We start from the raw sequence: 12,714 nt of genomic DNA, 5'->3' as shown, positions 1-12,714 counted from the left end.
GGGATTCTTCTGTCCATAGTGCAGGACTCCGCACTTGTCCTTGTTGAACCTCATCAGATTTCTTTTGGCCCAATCCTACTATTTGTCTAGGTCCCTCTGTATCTTATCCTTACCCTCCAGTGTATCTACCACTCCCCCCCATAGCTAGTGCCCAGCTTGTATCAAACATACCTGCCAACCGCAGGGCCAACAACATCACCCACAGAAGAGCCACCGTCTCCCACTAGTATCACAGACTCCTGCCTGCCTCTCTATCTTCCATGACCTCTGCTGAGACAATTGAGAGTGAGGGTATTCTGGGTGTGTTCAACAAGCAAGTATTTGAGCATGCAGCTGGCTGTGTGAGTTGTGTATACCGGGCACTACGTGAGCAAGCTCATGGCTGTGTGAGTGTGAGTGTAGGGCACTGCACAGATATGCACACAGGCCTGCATTCTCTCTATTGTTTGTAGCAGGCTGGGCTGGTGCAAAGTCATTGGTGTGCGTTATCCTCACCCATGTGCTTCTTCCCCATTACAGGCATACCAGCCCCATAAATCTTGCCCTGTGAACTGGCTGGTGACAGGGCCAGAGCAGACAGCTGCATGGCTAATTTTAGTTGCAAACTGGAGAAGCAGGACAGGTTTAGTCTCTATAAAAAAAAGTCACTTTGAAACCACATTTGCTATGTGCTTAAAAATAGACCCAGACATTAAGATTTCATTGGGGGTGACAGGTAAAAGCCCCACATTGGGCCAATCACAACTCCCCATCTGAAAAGGGCTGGGCAACAATCTGCCTTAAGTCAGTCACTGCATCTCTTGGGTCAAGTGGTGGCAGAAGGCTGCTGCAGAATGACACAAGAGGCTTGTTACCACCAGTTGCTGAGAGGGGCTGTCTGCACTTTGCTCCTACCTCCTCACCAGACTGGGGAGTGAGTGATGGATGTTGGGACCTGAACTCCATTCCCCAGCATGCCAGTGTGACACACTGGGAATCCCCGGGGCCCAGTAACAATAGCATCATTGTGCAATTCACTGAAATGTTCATTTTCACATTGGAAGGGAAGTTTTGGAGCAGTTCTGATTTCATTTTCTTTACAGGTGGCACCAAATTCTTGGTGCCAGACATCCCTAGAACTTTAGACATGTTTGGCTCCAGGTCTGGCCCTAACCTGTGCACCTCTGTTCCAGCTCGGATCTAAACCCATTCATCCAGCCCTATATTTGGCATATTAACTACACTCAGACAGACCCAAATGGACTCCCTTGTAGCTGCCACCTACCTGACGGTCCTGGCGTGTTTCTTGCTGTAAGGAGTGATGACTTTGAAAAGCAGCTCCATGGCTCCATTAATGCCCAGCGTGGTTCCCGCAGAGACTGTGCCAAAGAAAGAAACGGGCCGTTAGATCCAGAGCAGCAGGCTTGGACTGCTGGAGTTATAGGTAGAGTGCTGAAGAGAGGAGGAGCTGCTGGGCTTATTAGCAGATTCTCTGGGCTTCCAAATGGGTCTCTGTGACCATTTTACAGATGTAGGAACTGAGGCACAGAAAGATCAAAGGTCACAGAATGACTCACAGGCAGAGTCAAGCCTAGAAGAATTCTAGTCTCCTAACTCTTAGCCCTGTGTCATTCCAGTAGCTCACAGCTGCCTCTTCTTTTGTAGAAGATACTGCACTCTCTAGAGACAGGTTAGCGCCAAATGGGGTCAGCCAATCTAATCACAGTTTCTGGGAGCAATTCCGTGTACATGGAATATTTCCTTGGGGTTGGCGTGGGATAGGAGAGAAGGATTCCTTTCATTTCTGCACTAACCCGTTATTTCTGCTCTTGGGAAAGGTACTTCAGAGTGCAGCTGGAGCCTGGCATCAGCCACTCCTATCTTTAATTCTTCCCTTGGCAATGCTGTTAACTTTTGCAGTCAGACACAGTGGTCTATCTGGGAAAGGGCTGCACAGAAATTGGCTGCTTGGCTGACCTACAACAGTCCATCATCAAACCTCCAACCTCACACAGAGAAGGGAGGTTCAGGGACTCGAGTGAGTGATGCTAATAGCAGGGGATCTCTAGGTGAACAGGGAGGGCACGCAGCCCAAAACAGCTAAGTGCTTTGTAAAAGGTTAGAGTTTATTGTCCTAACAGGGGGAAAAAATAAGAAATCAACACCCCCATCGGCAGCCAGCAGGAGTCCTGGAGGCCTGTCCGAGGTTAGCTTTTTTGGCTGCTTTGTAGCTAACTATCCCCCACTGGCCATCAGAAAGCTGCCAAAGGGCACGTCAACTCACGCAGGTCTCAGCCAACTCATCCTGCTGATGAAGAGTCTTGGAAGGCTCACGGGCTGTTTTCCCAATCGCTAGCTATTCAGCAGAGACAGTGCAGCAGGCAAGGCTGCTTCAACTCCACTCCCCGCAGACGGCGGGGGGGGGGGCAAAGGGGGGTGGGTGCGCCACACACAGGGTTGGCAGCACACTCGGAGGAGGGAGCAACCCAGGACAATAAGCAACTGCATTGAGATCTTAAGGCGGCTAGGCTGGCTGCTTAGACTAATACTCCGCAAGGAGCCTTCAGGGGTTTATATGCTCCTGTGTTCTCTACTGCTCAGTCAATTAGATGACTTATGGGGAGGGAAATTCCCCAGTTCCCCACCACATCCACGAAAGCCTCCGCTTATCCCAGGATAACACCTGTGCCCCGGCTCTCTGCAGATGTGGTGGCACTGGACTAGCTGAGCCACTGCAGCATGGGGTGGAGGAGGTAGGAGGTTCTCAGGCACGGGGGTGGGGTTCACATGGGGAGGCTGTGCAGATCCTAAGCATTAAGCCTATATGGCACAGCACAGCGATGAATTTCCCCTCAGGCCCTTGGTGGGAGATAGGAACTCAGTGACAGGAGAGATTTAACCAAGTTGAAAGATTTTGATTATGAATTTGGGGAGGGGGAAGGGAATAGGGGACAAATGTTTTACATTTTTCTACCAGCTCCTTATGGAGATGCTTAGGTACTATTGCAGTGGAAGCTTAGGGTCATTTTAATGAGCTAGAGAGTGCATTAGCAGGGTTCAAGGTCCTGACACTAATGGAAAGGTTTAAAGGCTACAATGCGGTGGGGGAAAGCCTTTTAATTGGGATGCAGGTGTGCTTAATGAGAGCAGAGGGGTGTGGAAAGGGGCTCAGTGTGGGAAGCAGCTCTGGGTGAACAGTGAAGCTGGGTAACCCAAATTAAGTCACGCTTCAGCTGCTTGTCTGTGCTGCTGTCTGTACTACACTCACTGTTTCAAATAGCACTTATCTCGGGCAGAGGGACTGAATGCCGGGAGTTGGCTGCCTGCTGAGAAAGCAGCTCATGTGTAAATAGAGGAGACGTAGCCAACTGAGAGCCAGGGATGTTAAATCCTAGGAGGAAAGATTTAGGCCTGGTCTACACTAGAGAGATTTGTTGACAAAAGTCACCTTTTGTCGACAAAACAATCCTGGTGTACACACCGCAATGACTCTTTTGTCGACAAAATAAAACCACTTCGATGAGAGGTGTAGAGCTTTTTGCAACAAACTTTTAGCGACAAATCGTCAGTGTAGACACTGCTGTATGTTTTTGTTGTGGTAATCGGCCTCCGGAAATGTCCCACAATGCCAATCCTGACCACTCTGGACATCCGTTTGCACTCCACTGCTCTGCAGCCGCCAGCCCCTCCCCGGTTGCAGTCGCAGAAAGTTTGACATTTTTATTCCACTTCCTGCTTGGTCGGCGTGGAGAGCGTGCATCTCATCTTCCCAGCTGACCATGCCAGCTCCACGCAGCAAACGCTCTCCCCCTTGGAGCACACCAGAGCTGCTGGACCTGAACAGCATTTGAGGGGAGTCTGCCGTGCAGTCCCAGCTCCGCTCTAGCCGAAGGAACTTTGATACCTATGGCCAGATTTCTCATGCCGTGGTGGAGAAGGGCTATGAGCGGGACACGCTGCAGTGCCACGCTAAAATCAAGGAGCTGCGTCAGAGCTACCACAAGGGCAGGGAGCAAACTGACGCTCTGGTGTGCAACCAATGAGCTGCCACTTCTACAAAGAGTTGGAATCCATCCTCAGTGGCGACCCCACCTTGACCCCCAAGATGCCCGTAGACACCTCCACGGCCCCAGGGCCACTGGATACTGGACTGAACCCCGACGAAGAGGTCATCGACGAGAAAGTAAAGCTGGAGGATGACCCGGAGCCAGGGAACAGTCTGGTTGCTGAGGTTGGGAGTCAGGAACTGTTCTCGACCCCAGAAGGCTACAGCCAGCCCCAGCCCTTCAGATCAGGTGCTCAGGATGCAGGAGAGGGGAGCTCTGGTAAGTGTTTGGAGCGGATGCTGCTTGTGTACTGGAGGCATGGGGGTCATTAGCTTGGCTAAAACATACAGGTGCTTGAAGGGATAGAAATGCACAGAAGTAGCTGTGTTTGCATGTGCTTCTCTGTTCCCTTGTGCACTTAGGCAGTACAGCTGAGACACATGTTAATGCACGCTGAGATTTCAGTAGATATCCTCCGGTGTGACCTCTAGGAAACTTTCTTGGAGGTACTCCCCAATTCTCTGCCTCAGATTCCTGGGCAGAGCAGCTGTGTTTCTGCCCCCATTGTAGGTCACTTTCCCATGCCAATTGGCAATCATTTGAGCTGGGACCAAAGCAGCATACAGTCAAGCAGCATAGGGACCCAGTTTGAAGTTGCTCACATGGAAGAGATGCATCCTAGCATCCTTGCTGACTCTAAGGAACGAGATATCTGTTTCTATGGTTCCTGTCTGTGGAGAACGGTGGCACAATTTGAAATTTGTTTTCCCAATGTACCTGAATTTATGCCCCAAGCGAGCACCCACCCAGAACCCAGACCTTCTTGTATGGTCTTGCCCCCTCTCCTTAGCATTCTCAAGCTGATCAAGGAGCTGAGTTCTGCGCAGGGAGACAGTGAGAACGAGGTGTGTTTCACAGTGATTCATATGTACTGTTAGGGCACCCACAATAATGGCTTTCTTCATTGTTTCTTGTTCTTCCACAGATGTGACCTTCACAGCCAAGGCCCCTAGACTGGTGAACTGACTATGACTGATAAAGAAACGACCCCGAAGAAGCAAGGAGGAGATGTTCCAAGGTGTCCAAAAGAGAGAAAAGAGCATGGAGATAATCGACGTCAGAATCTCAGAAGATGGACAGACAGGAACGGAAGGAAAAACAGGAGAGAGTTTTAGCTGGCCATGAGCAAATGATCAAGGCCATGGAGTAGCAGACAGAGCTTCTAAAGATAACAGCGTCATGGCAGACACAGTTCATGCAAGCTCACACAACAGAACTTCTTCCCCGGCACTCCACCAGCTCCCCCTACACATTCCTACCAAAGTCACAGACCATCTCGCTACCCCTTTCATTCCACCTCCTCAGACAGCTATGAGAACGACAGCTGGACTTAAAAGTCATAGCTGGCACTGCCCCCCACTACTTTCCCCCCTCTAGGATTTGTTTGTGTTGTGTGCTGTTGTGTGTTTAATAATAAAAGTAAACTCTCAAAACAAGAAGCACTCTTTATTTATGTGTTGAACATGATATGTGCACCTACCACCGACACACATGTACAGCTGTATAGCCGTCATAGAATGTCACAGCACAGTTCCAAAAAAGACCTTATGGGTTCTCATTGTAAAAATGGGCCCTCAATGCCTCCCTTATGCATATGGCACCTTTGTGCAACCCGCTAGCATCTGGCTGCTCATATTCAGATGCAAGGCGATCCCCCTCTGCGGTCCACCCAGGGGCGCCTATAACCACAGGAATATTGTCCTCATTTAGAGAAAGGCATCTCCAGCGTGTCTTTAACCTGCCAAATGCACATTCAACAGTCATTCGGCCCCTGCTCAGCCTGTTATTGAAGTGCTCCTTGCTGCTGTCCAGGTTGCCTGAGTAAGGCTTCAGGAGCCATGGAAGAAAGGGGAAGACTGGGTCTCCCAGGATCACTATGGGCATCTCAACATTCCCTATTGGAATCTTTTCATCTGGAAAAAAAGTCCCTGCTTGTAGCTTCCCGTACAGGCCAGTGTTCCTGAAGGTACGAGCATCATGCACCTTTCCTGACCAACCCGCACTGATGTCAGTGGAACGTCCACAGTGATCCACAGCGCCTGGAGTACCATAGAGAAGCACCCCTTCCTACTGATGTACTCCGTCGCAAGATGACCCGGTGCCAAAATTGGGATATGTGTGCCATCTATTGCCCCACCACAGTTAGGAAATCCCATTGCTGCGAATCCATTCACTATTTCATGCACATTGCTCAGAGTCACAGTGCTTCGCAACAGAATGAGATTAATGGCCCTGCACACTTGCAGTAACACAGCTCCAGTGGTGGACTTACCGACTCCAAACTGATTAGCGACTGACTAGCAACAGTCTGGAGTTGCCAGCTTCCACACAGCAATTGCCACGCGCTTCTCCACCGACAGGGCAGCTCTCATTCTGGTGTCCTTGCACTGCAGGGCAGGGGCCAGCTCCACACAGAGATCCATGAAGGTGGCTTTGCACATTCTAAAGTTCCGTAGCCACTGCTCGTAAATCCCAGACCTGCAGAGCGATGTGATCCCACCACTCAGTGCTTGTCTCGCGCGCCCAGGAGCGGCGTTTCACCGTGTGCAGATGCTCCATGAATGACAGCAGCAATGCGGTGCTGTTTGTCTGCATGTCACTCAGCAGGTCAGGCTCCTCAGATTCCTGTTCCAATTTGGAACTCATGATGTACTGCGCGACCAGTGAAAGCAACAGTGGAGAGTAGTGCAGGATCCATCTTTTCAGATAGAGATGGTGGGCGTGCAGTAAACGGCGGGGAGCCATTGAAAAAATGGCGCAAGTCGCAGCCAGCAACGCAATGAATGACGGCACGGAAACGCAATGCACAATGGGACATTGAGCCAACACCCAAGTTGCTCCGTGCTTCTCTCCCCCATCCCAGAATTCCTAGCGGCAGAAGCTGCTGAGTTGCACAGTGGGATAGCTGCCCACGATGCACTGCTCTCACTGTTGATATCACAGCATCAAGTGTGGATGCTTTTTTGCAACAAAATGAGTGCTGTGTGGACGGGCGCTTTTTTATCACCGAAAAAACTACTGTCGACAAAACTTTCTAGTGTAGACAAGGCCTTAGAAAGTTGGATGTTTACAGCTTGGCCAAATGGTGATGTGCGTATATAGCGGGGGAGAGGGGAATAGGATGACCATCTAGAATTATCCGCAGGGTGAATGTAGCGAGGAGGGAGAGGAAGTGGTTAATTGATGCAAAGGGATGTAACAGGATGAAAGTGAGCAAAGGAAAATGTGAACTACCTCTAAGAAAGGTTTCCCCATTGGGAAATGTTGTCTGAGTGCACAGTGGTCTCTCGAGGGAAGTGCTAGAAATCCCAGTGCTTGAGTCATTGAACACTGGAGAATAGAAGGAGGAGGATGGTCCAGTGAGGAGGGCCTAGCTGGGGACTCAGAAGGCCGGGATTCAGTCTGTCACAGACTTCCCGTGTGACCTTGGATAACTCCTTTGTCTTTCTGTGCCTCAGTTACCCCTCTGCACAATGGGCATAACAGCACTTCCCTAACTCACAGGCTGTTTTGAAGATAAATGCATTAATGATTATGAGGAGCTCATGTGCTGTGTTATTATAATAATAGGGACCATATGAGTACCTAAGATATCTAAAATAAATTGAAGGGAACAATCCTGCATCATCTGGACTAAATGTTTTTCCCATGGCTATTTTCTATTATACTATTTATATTTTCTATAGTGTTTAGATGAGTAGGTTCACTGAACTTTACAGTGAAAGATCCGTGAGAGCGTCCCTAGAGCCATCCTAGTTCTGGCACATGCTCCTATCTGTCATCAAACATAGATGCCAGTAGATTTGCTTATAGATACACACCCCTGTAGCAGAGGAGCCATTCGCTTCCATTGCAACAACTGCAGGAGGGGCTCCGACACACACCAGCATGAGGAATGGCAAGGTCCAGAGCGCTTACCACTAGAAGCATAAACACGCAGGACCCAGAGACAGTGGATGAGATTCAGGTGGTGAGTTAGATTTTTCCTTGTCAAACTCAGTGTCACATCAATTGCCTCCAGCTTCTGCACTTTTTGCCCAAACTTCCTATCTGTGAAAGCAAATAGGAATGAAATGATGGTAAGTGGCTTTCAGCAGCGATATAGAAATGCTGCATACAGTGGTATAATCATCTCACATCCTTCAATAGGATCTCTTATACAAGAATCTCAAAGCATTTACAAATGACATTATCACAGAATACCCCTGTGATGTAAATCAGCATTATTTTCCCCTCCCACTTCTTTTACAGAGAGGTAGGACAAGGCACAGAGGAGATTGGTGACTTGCCCAGTGTAACATTCTCCATACACAAAAACCAAACTGGTAATTTCAGGCTCAGTTACTTATTTTAGGTTAAGGGAAACAAGAAAGAACTACAGTAAAGTCTCCACAAGAAAGGGCTCTGTGTGTGTATCTCCTGTATAACATGCTGTATTAACTCTGCCTCATAAAATGACAGCTGCTTTTGCAGATGGCCAACTGCCAGAAATGGAGAGGTGCAGTGCACAGAAAACAAAATAATAAAAGTACTATAGCTTCACAGATCACACCCAAAGTTCAGTGGAAGAGTTAAGAACGAAGCTCAGGCATCCTAGCTGTGCTCCAATCACTGAACAAGAATCTCTCTGATGAAAGAGACGCAGCAGCAAATGAAACATGTTTCTGAATGTGTTATTGGGATACAGAAATCAAGACACATCAAGAGACAGAGCCTTTGTAAGTTACCATGATTTATAAGGGAATCACTTTCTGCCTAGCTGGGCTTTATCAGTAACACAAAATGCTAGTCAGGAGCTCAGCGAGAATTCCATATAGAATTTCTCTGACCTAGTCCTTCAGCCAGGGACATAAGGATGCAAAAAGCAGCATACCTATTGCTTGAGCTAAACCACAATCTCCATCAGCAGGGTTGCCAACCGTCTGTAAATTTACGGACAGTCAGTTAAAAAAATGCACAGTTTTAACACTGTCCGTAAATCAGTAAATAAATGAAAATGTCCATGAAAGTGGGTAGAAATAAAATACATTGTATTTTTACATGGATTGTCATCATTCAGAATCACTTCTTGTATCATAAAACTACACTGACCATGACTTTATCAGTTTCCTGTTTTCTATTATTGCACACGCCCAAAGAACCCAATTGATCAACTAACTGCAGCTAAAACAATTGTGTAATTCCCAATTCCTGTGTACGAGCGAGTACACACTTTTAGGGCATGATTGTATTGTTTATGGTATTTTTAGTGATGTCAGTAAAAAGTTTACCGTGTCAGTAAAAAAAATTAACTTCAGATCTTCACGTCAGTAAAAACTAAAATGCAAGGTTGGCAACTCTGCTCATCAGCTGTGCTTATAGTCTTAGGACAGGCTTCCAGCCTCTAGAGGGTGAAACTATTATAAGGTCTTACAACTCTCTTTCCCATCCCCCACTCCCCAAGCCAGTATTCAGTGCAAAGTGTCCTGACACTCGCAAGTTCCAGTACTGACCATTACTGTGATCTATGGAGCCTTCTGCTCCCCCTCCCCATCTTTTAAGTAACACAATTTAAGCACAGCAATACCTCTTTGGCCTACTTTAGCCAGCAGGCGAAGCAGAGGTAAAAGGATGCTGTAGTCAGGCTGGGCTGTCTGTGCAGCATTCATCAGGGCCTGTAACAGAGCTTCACTCCCCCCTTTGCTGATCATGTAGTGAATTCTTCGGTCTGTTCCTAGGGGCAGAAAATGTAAAAGGAGGGATAGTCAAGAACTTTCCGGTCGCAGAGCATTTCATACAGCAATAAATGAACATTACATGATTCAGAGGATACTTATCAGACCTAAAGAAACCCACTATATGACCCTTCTCCGGTGTTTTCTTGTTCAGGACATTATAAATATAGGGGCATTTGCAAAATTTAGCTCTCGACTTGGATTTCAAACACCCCCAGAGTTTGGAGCTGTGGTTCAGGCCCATCTCTGCTCTATATATCAAAACCATCTGTGATGCTGCCTCTCGCTCCAGCTGCTATTATCCATATAAACCACCACCTGCTGAAGCTTTCAGTAAGCATTGAAATGGGCTGGAGATGAATAAGCAGAGACGCTGACGGATTTCAAAGGAGTGCAATACTCAGTGATCGTTCCCTAGATATTGAAAGTTAAATAAGGAAAGGGAGGAGTTCCAACAATCTAGTACCTAGGAAAGGGGAACGAATCTTAGCAAAGCTTTCGAGTCAGCCTCCAAACAAATTAGGTCTCCAGAGAAACCAAATGCTAACCTTCTGGGTCCCACTGTGTCAACAGCTCATAAGCCACAGGCAACTTTGGCCAGCTGTGAATTTTTCTACTGGAAACCCTGGCTGGGAGTATTATGGAAGCAGTTCATTCAGCCTCTGGGAAGGCTCATATCATCCATAGTGAATCCATCTAGCTGATTGAAGAGTGATATTGAGAGATGCCAACAGAAAGCCACAGCTGCAATTATGATGTCTCTGATGAGGTTGTAGGGGGGAGGAGTGTAAAGTAGGAACACATGAGGCTTGCAATAAGGATGTAGAAACTACACACACACAGCCCTGCATTTTGGTAACTAGCATTGGAAAATTTTCAATAAAATGAAATTTTGATGAAAAAATGGAGGAAAATGCTCTACTGGCAACTTATTTTCCCTTCACATGCCCCAGACCCCCTGTAAAATCATCTTCACTAGGAACATGCAGACAGAAGAGACTTTGAAAATGATGCAGTCTCTCTGTGTGTGGGTTTTGGATTACTACACCCTTGCAGAAGAGTTTGTAGCATTGTTCAAGTGAAGTTAAGAGGAAGCTGTTCTTTCCCCTGACAGTTCCAAGTACTCTTTTCTGAGGGGAAATCCATTACAGAATCAAATTTCTGTAACACAGGAGGCCTGCCTCCTACTCGTAACTCATGGTTCTCTCTTTCCAATGCGCCTGGTGACTTTGAACATTTCTAGTATTCAACTCCCTGGGAAGGACAAAACGTCTTGAGAAGCAGCTAAACTCATGGCCAACTTTGAAATCCATGGGGACATTTTTTCCCTCTTTCCTCATGTGATAAAATTAAAAATTATATTGGTGGGTTTTTTTGAGCAAGGGAAACCCCAGTTTCTCCTATAAATAAGAGGAAAAGCTGAAGAGCTATTCACATAGACTTGGCAGAACTGATCTAGCCAACACCTAACAAAGCTATGCAGATATGTGCTCTGAAGGATGGTCCAGTGGCTGGGGTGCCGGCTGGGTCTCAGGAGACCCAGATTCCAACCCCCCAGCTCTGCCACAGACTTCCTATATGACCTTGGGCAAGTCACTGAGTCTCTGTGTCTCAGTCAATGGGGATACGAGCACTATCCTGTCTCGTGGGGTGCTGGGATTGTAAAGACATTTAAAACATTGTGAAGTACTTAGCTTCTAAAGACAAGAGGACAGTAGAAGTACTTAAAGCAGAGACATGAAGGCATCAGTACTTACCAATAGAGAGTAGATCTGTGAGAATGCTGAGAATATTGAGGATCACATCCTTGTCCTGGGAACTCTGCAATAGGAACACAAATGCCCTTCTTGATGGATGGATTCAGAATAGTGGGGCAAGGGGTCTGCTTTCCAAGATATTCAATGCTATGCAGGGTTGGATTAGAGTGAAGAGGTCTTTGAGGACCAGAAGCACTGGTGTCCCACTTGGATAATGGGTATGCTTAGACCCACATGGGCAATGGGTGTTGGTGGCCCCATGCTAATCATGGGTTTTAATCATATTCATATCACATAAAAAATAGTATGAGGGGGGAAGGGTAGCAGTGGGAAAGAAGAAACCATCGCGAAATCTCTCCTTCTGAGCCAGCCTGACTGACACTACTCTGCATATTTCCTTCCTACTTTAATTTTGTTCTGTCAATACATCCTTGCACTGCATTTCCTGGACTGACATCATCCCTAAGAAACAAGTTAATTTAGCATAAACACTGAGCTAGAGTCTGTAGTGTATTAACAACAGCTTTGACAAAGGGAAAAATGCAGGAACAGGTGAAATATGGAACAACTTCAGTTGCTGCCTAAAGCCTGGTAGCTAAGTTTTTTGGAATTAGCCAGCCCCAGAGATTCCATCATTTACTGATGATGGAGCTGAGGTTGTGTGCTGTTTTTATAAACTTCATTGTTTCTTTTCAGCGTGGTCTGGCCAGCTTTCTTTTTCAACCCTCACCTAAAATTCTGAAAGTTGCAAAGGACATCGTGTACAATACACTCACAAAATAGGGATTCTTGGTATTCTGCAATAAGGGCACCTCTTATGATCACTTGGTGTCCCAAACTCATCTGTTTTAAATGTTGCTGGGTACCCTATCATAGAATTCCACAGCCTGGCAACCCCAACAACTGAGCAGACAGGAATTTTAACTAGATGAGCGGTTCTCTTGTCACATTTTCAATGAAAACTGTGTTAACATTACATTAAGAATCTGCACAATCGACACCAGACAAAGTGGATCCAAATAAAATCTTGTACTTAAAGGAATGGGATAAATTCAGCTGTCCTTGGGGAGAGGGAAACCGATGTTTAGGCTATCTCCTACAATTAATTGGTGTTGTATAGTAGACACCCACCTGAATTCTCCTTATGCCAATAAGACT

At 46.9% G+C, this 12,714-nt stretch overlaps 1 protein-coding gene across 1 annotated transcript in view; it reads right to left on the bottom strand.

The window, feature by feature from the left end:
- Window positions 1-12,714, bottom strand: part of AGBL1 (AGBL carboxypeptidase 1) — a 338,276-nt gene that overhangs the window by 299,154 nt on the left and 26,408 nt on the right. The window contains exons 2-5 of the mRNA XM_067555656.1: window positions 11,557-11,620; window positions 9,652-9,798; window positions 8,004-8,135; window positions 1,265-1,358 (exon numbers count right to left, since the gene is read on the bottom strand). Coding sequence (XP_067411757.1) covers window positions 1,265-1,358; window positions 8,004-8,135; window positions 9,652-9,798; window positions 11,557-11,620 — 437 coding nt within the window. The remainder of the gene's footprint in view (window positions 1-1,264; window positions 1,359-8,003; window positions 8,136-9,651; window positions 9,799-11,556; window positions 11,621-12,714) is intronic.

The sequence above is a fragment of the Emydura macquarii genome, unplaced genomic scaffold, assembly GCF_026122565.2.
Source record: "Emydura macquarii macquarii isolate MOO-44397 ecotype Brisbane River unplaced genomic scaffold, CSIRO-AGI_Emac_v2 contig_1644, whole genome shotgun sequence".
In the NCBI taxonomy this organism is placed as follows: domain Eukaryota; kingdom Metazoa; phylum Chordata; order Testudines; family Chelidae; genus Emydura; species Emydura macquarii.
The sequence above is the reverse complement of the archived record's forward strand: the minus strand, read 5'-3'. Positions and strand labels throughout refer to the sequence as shown.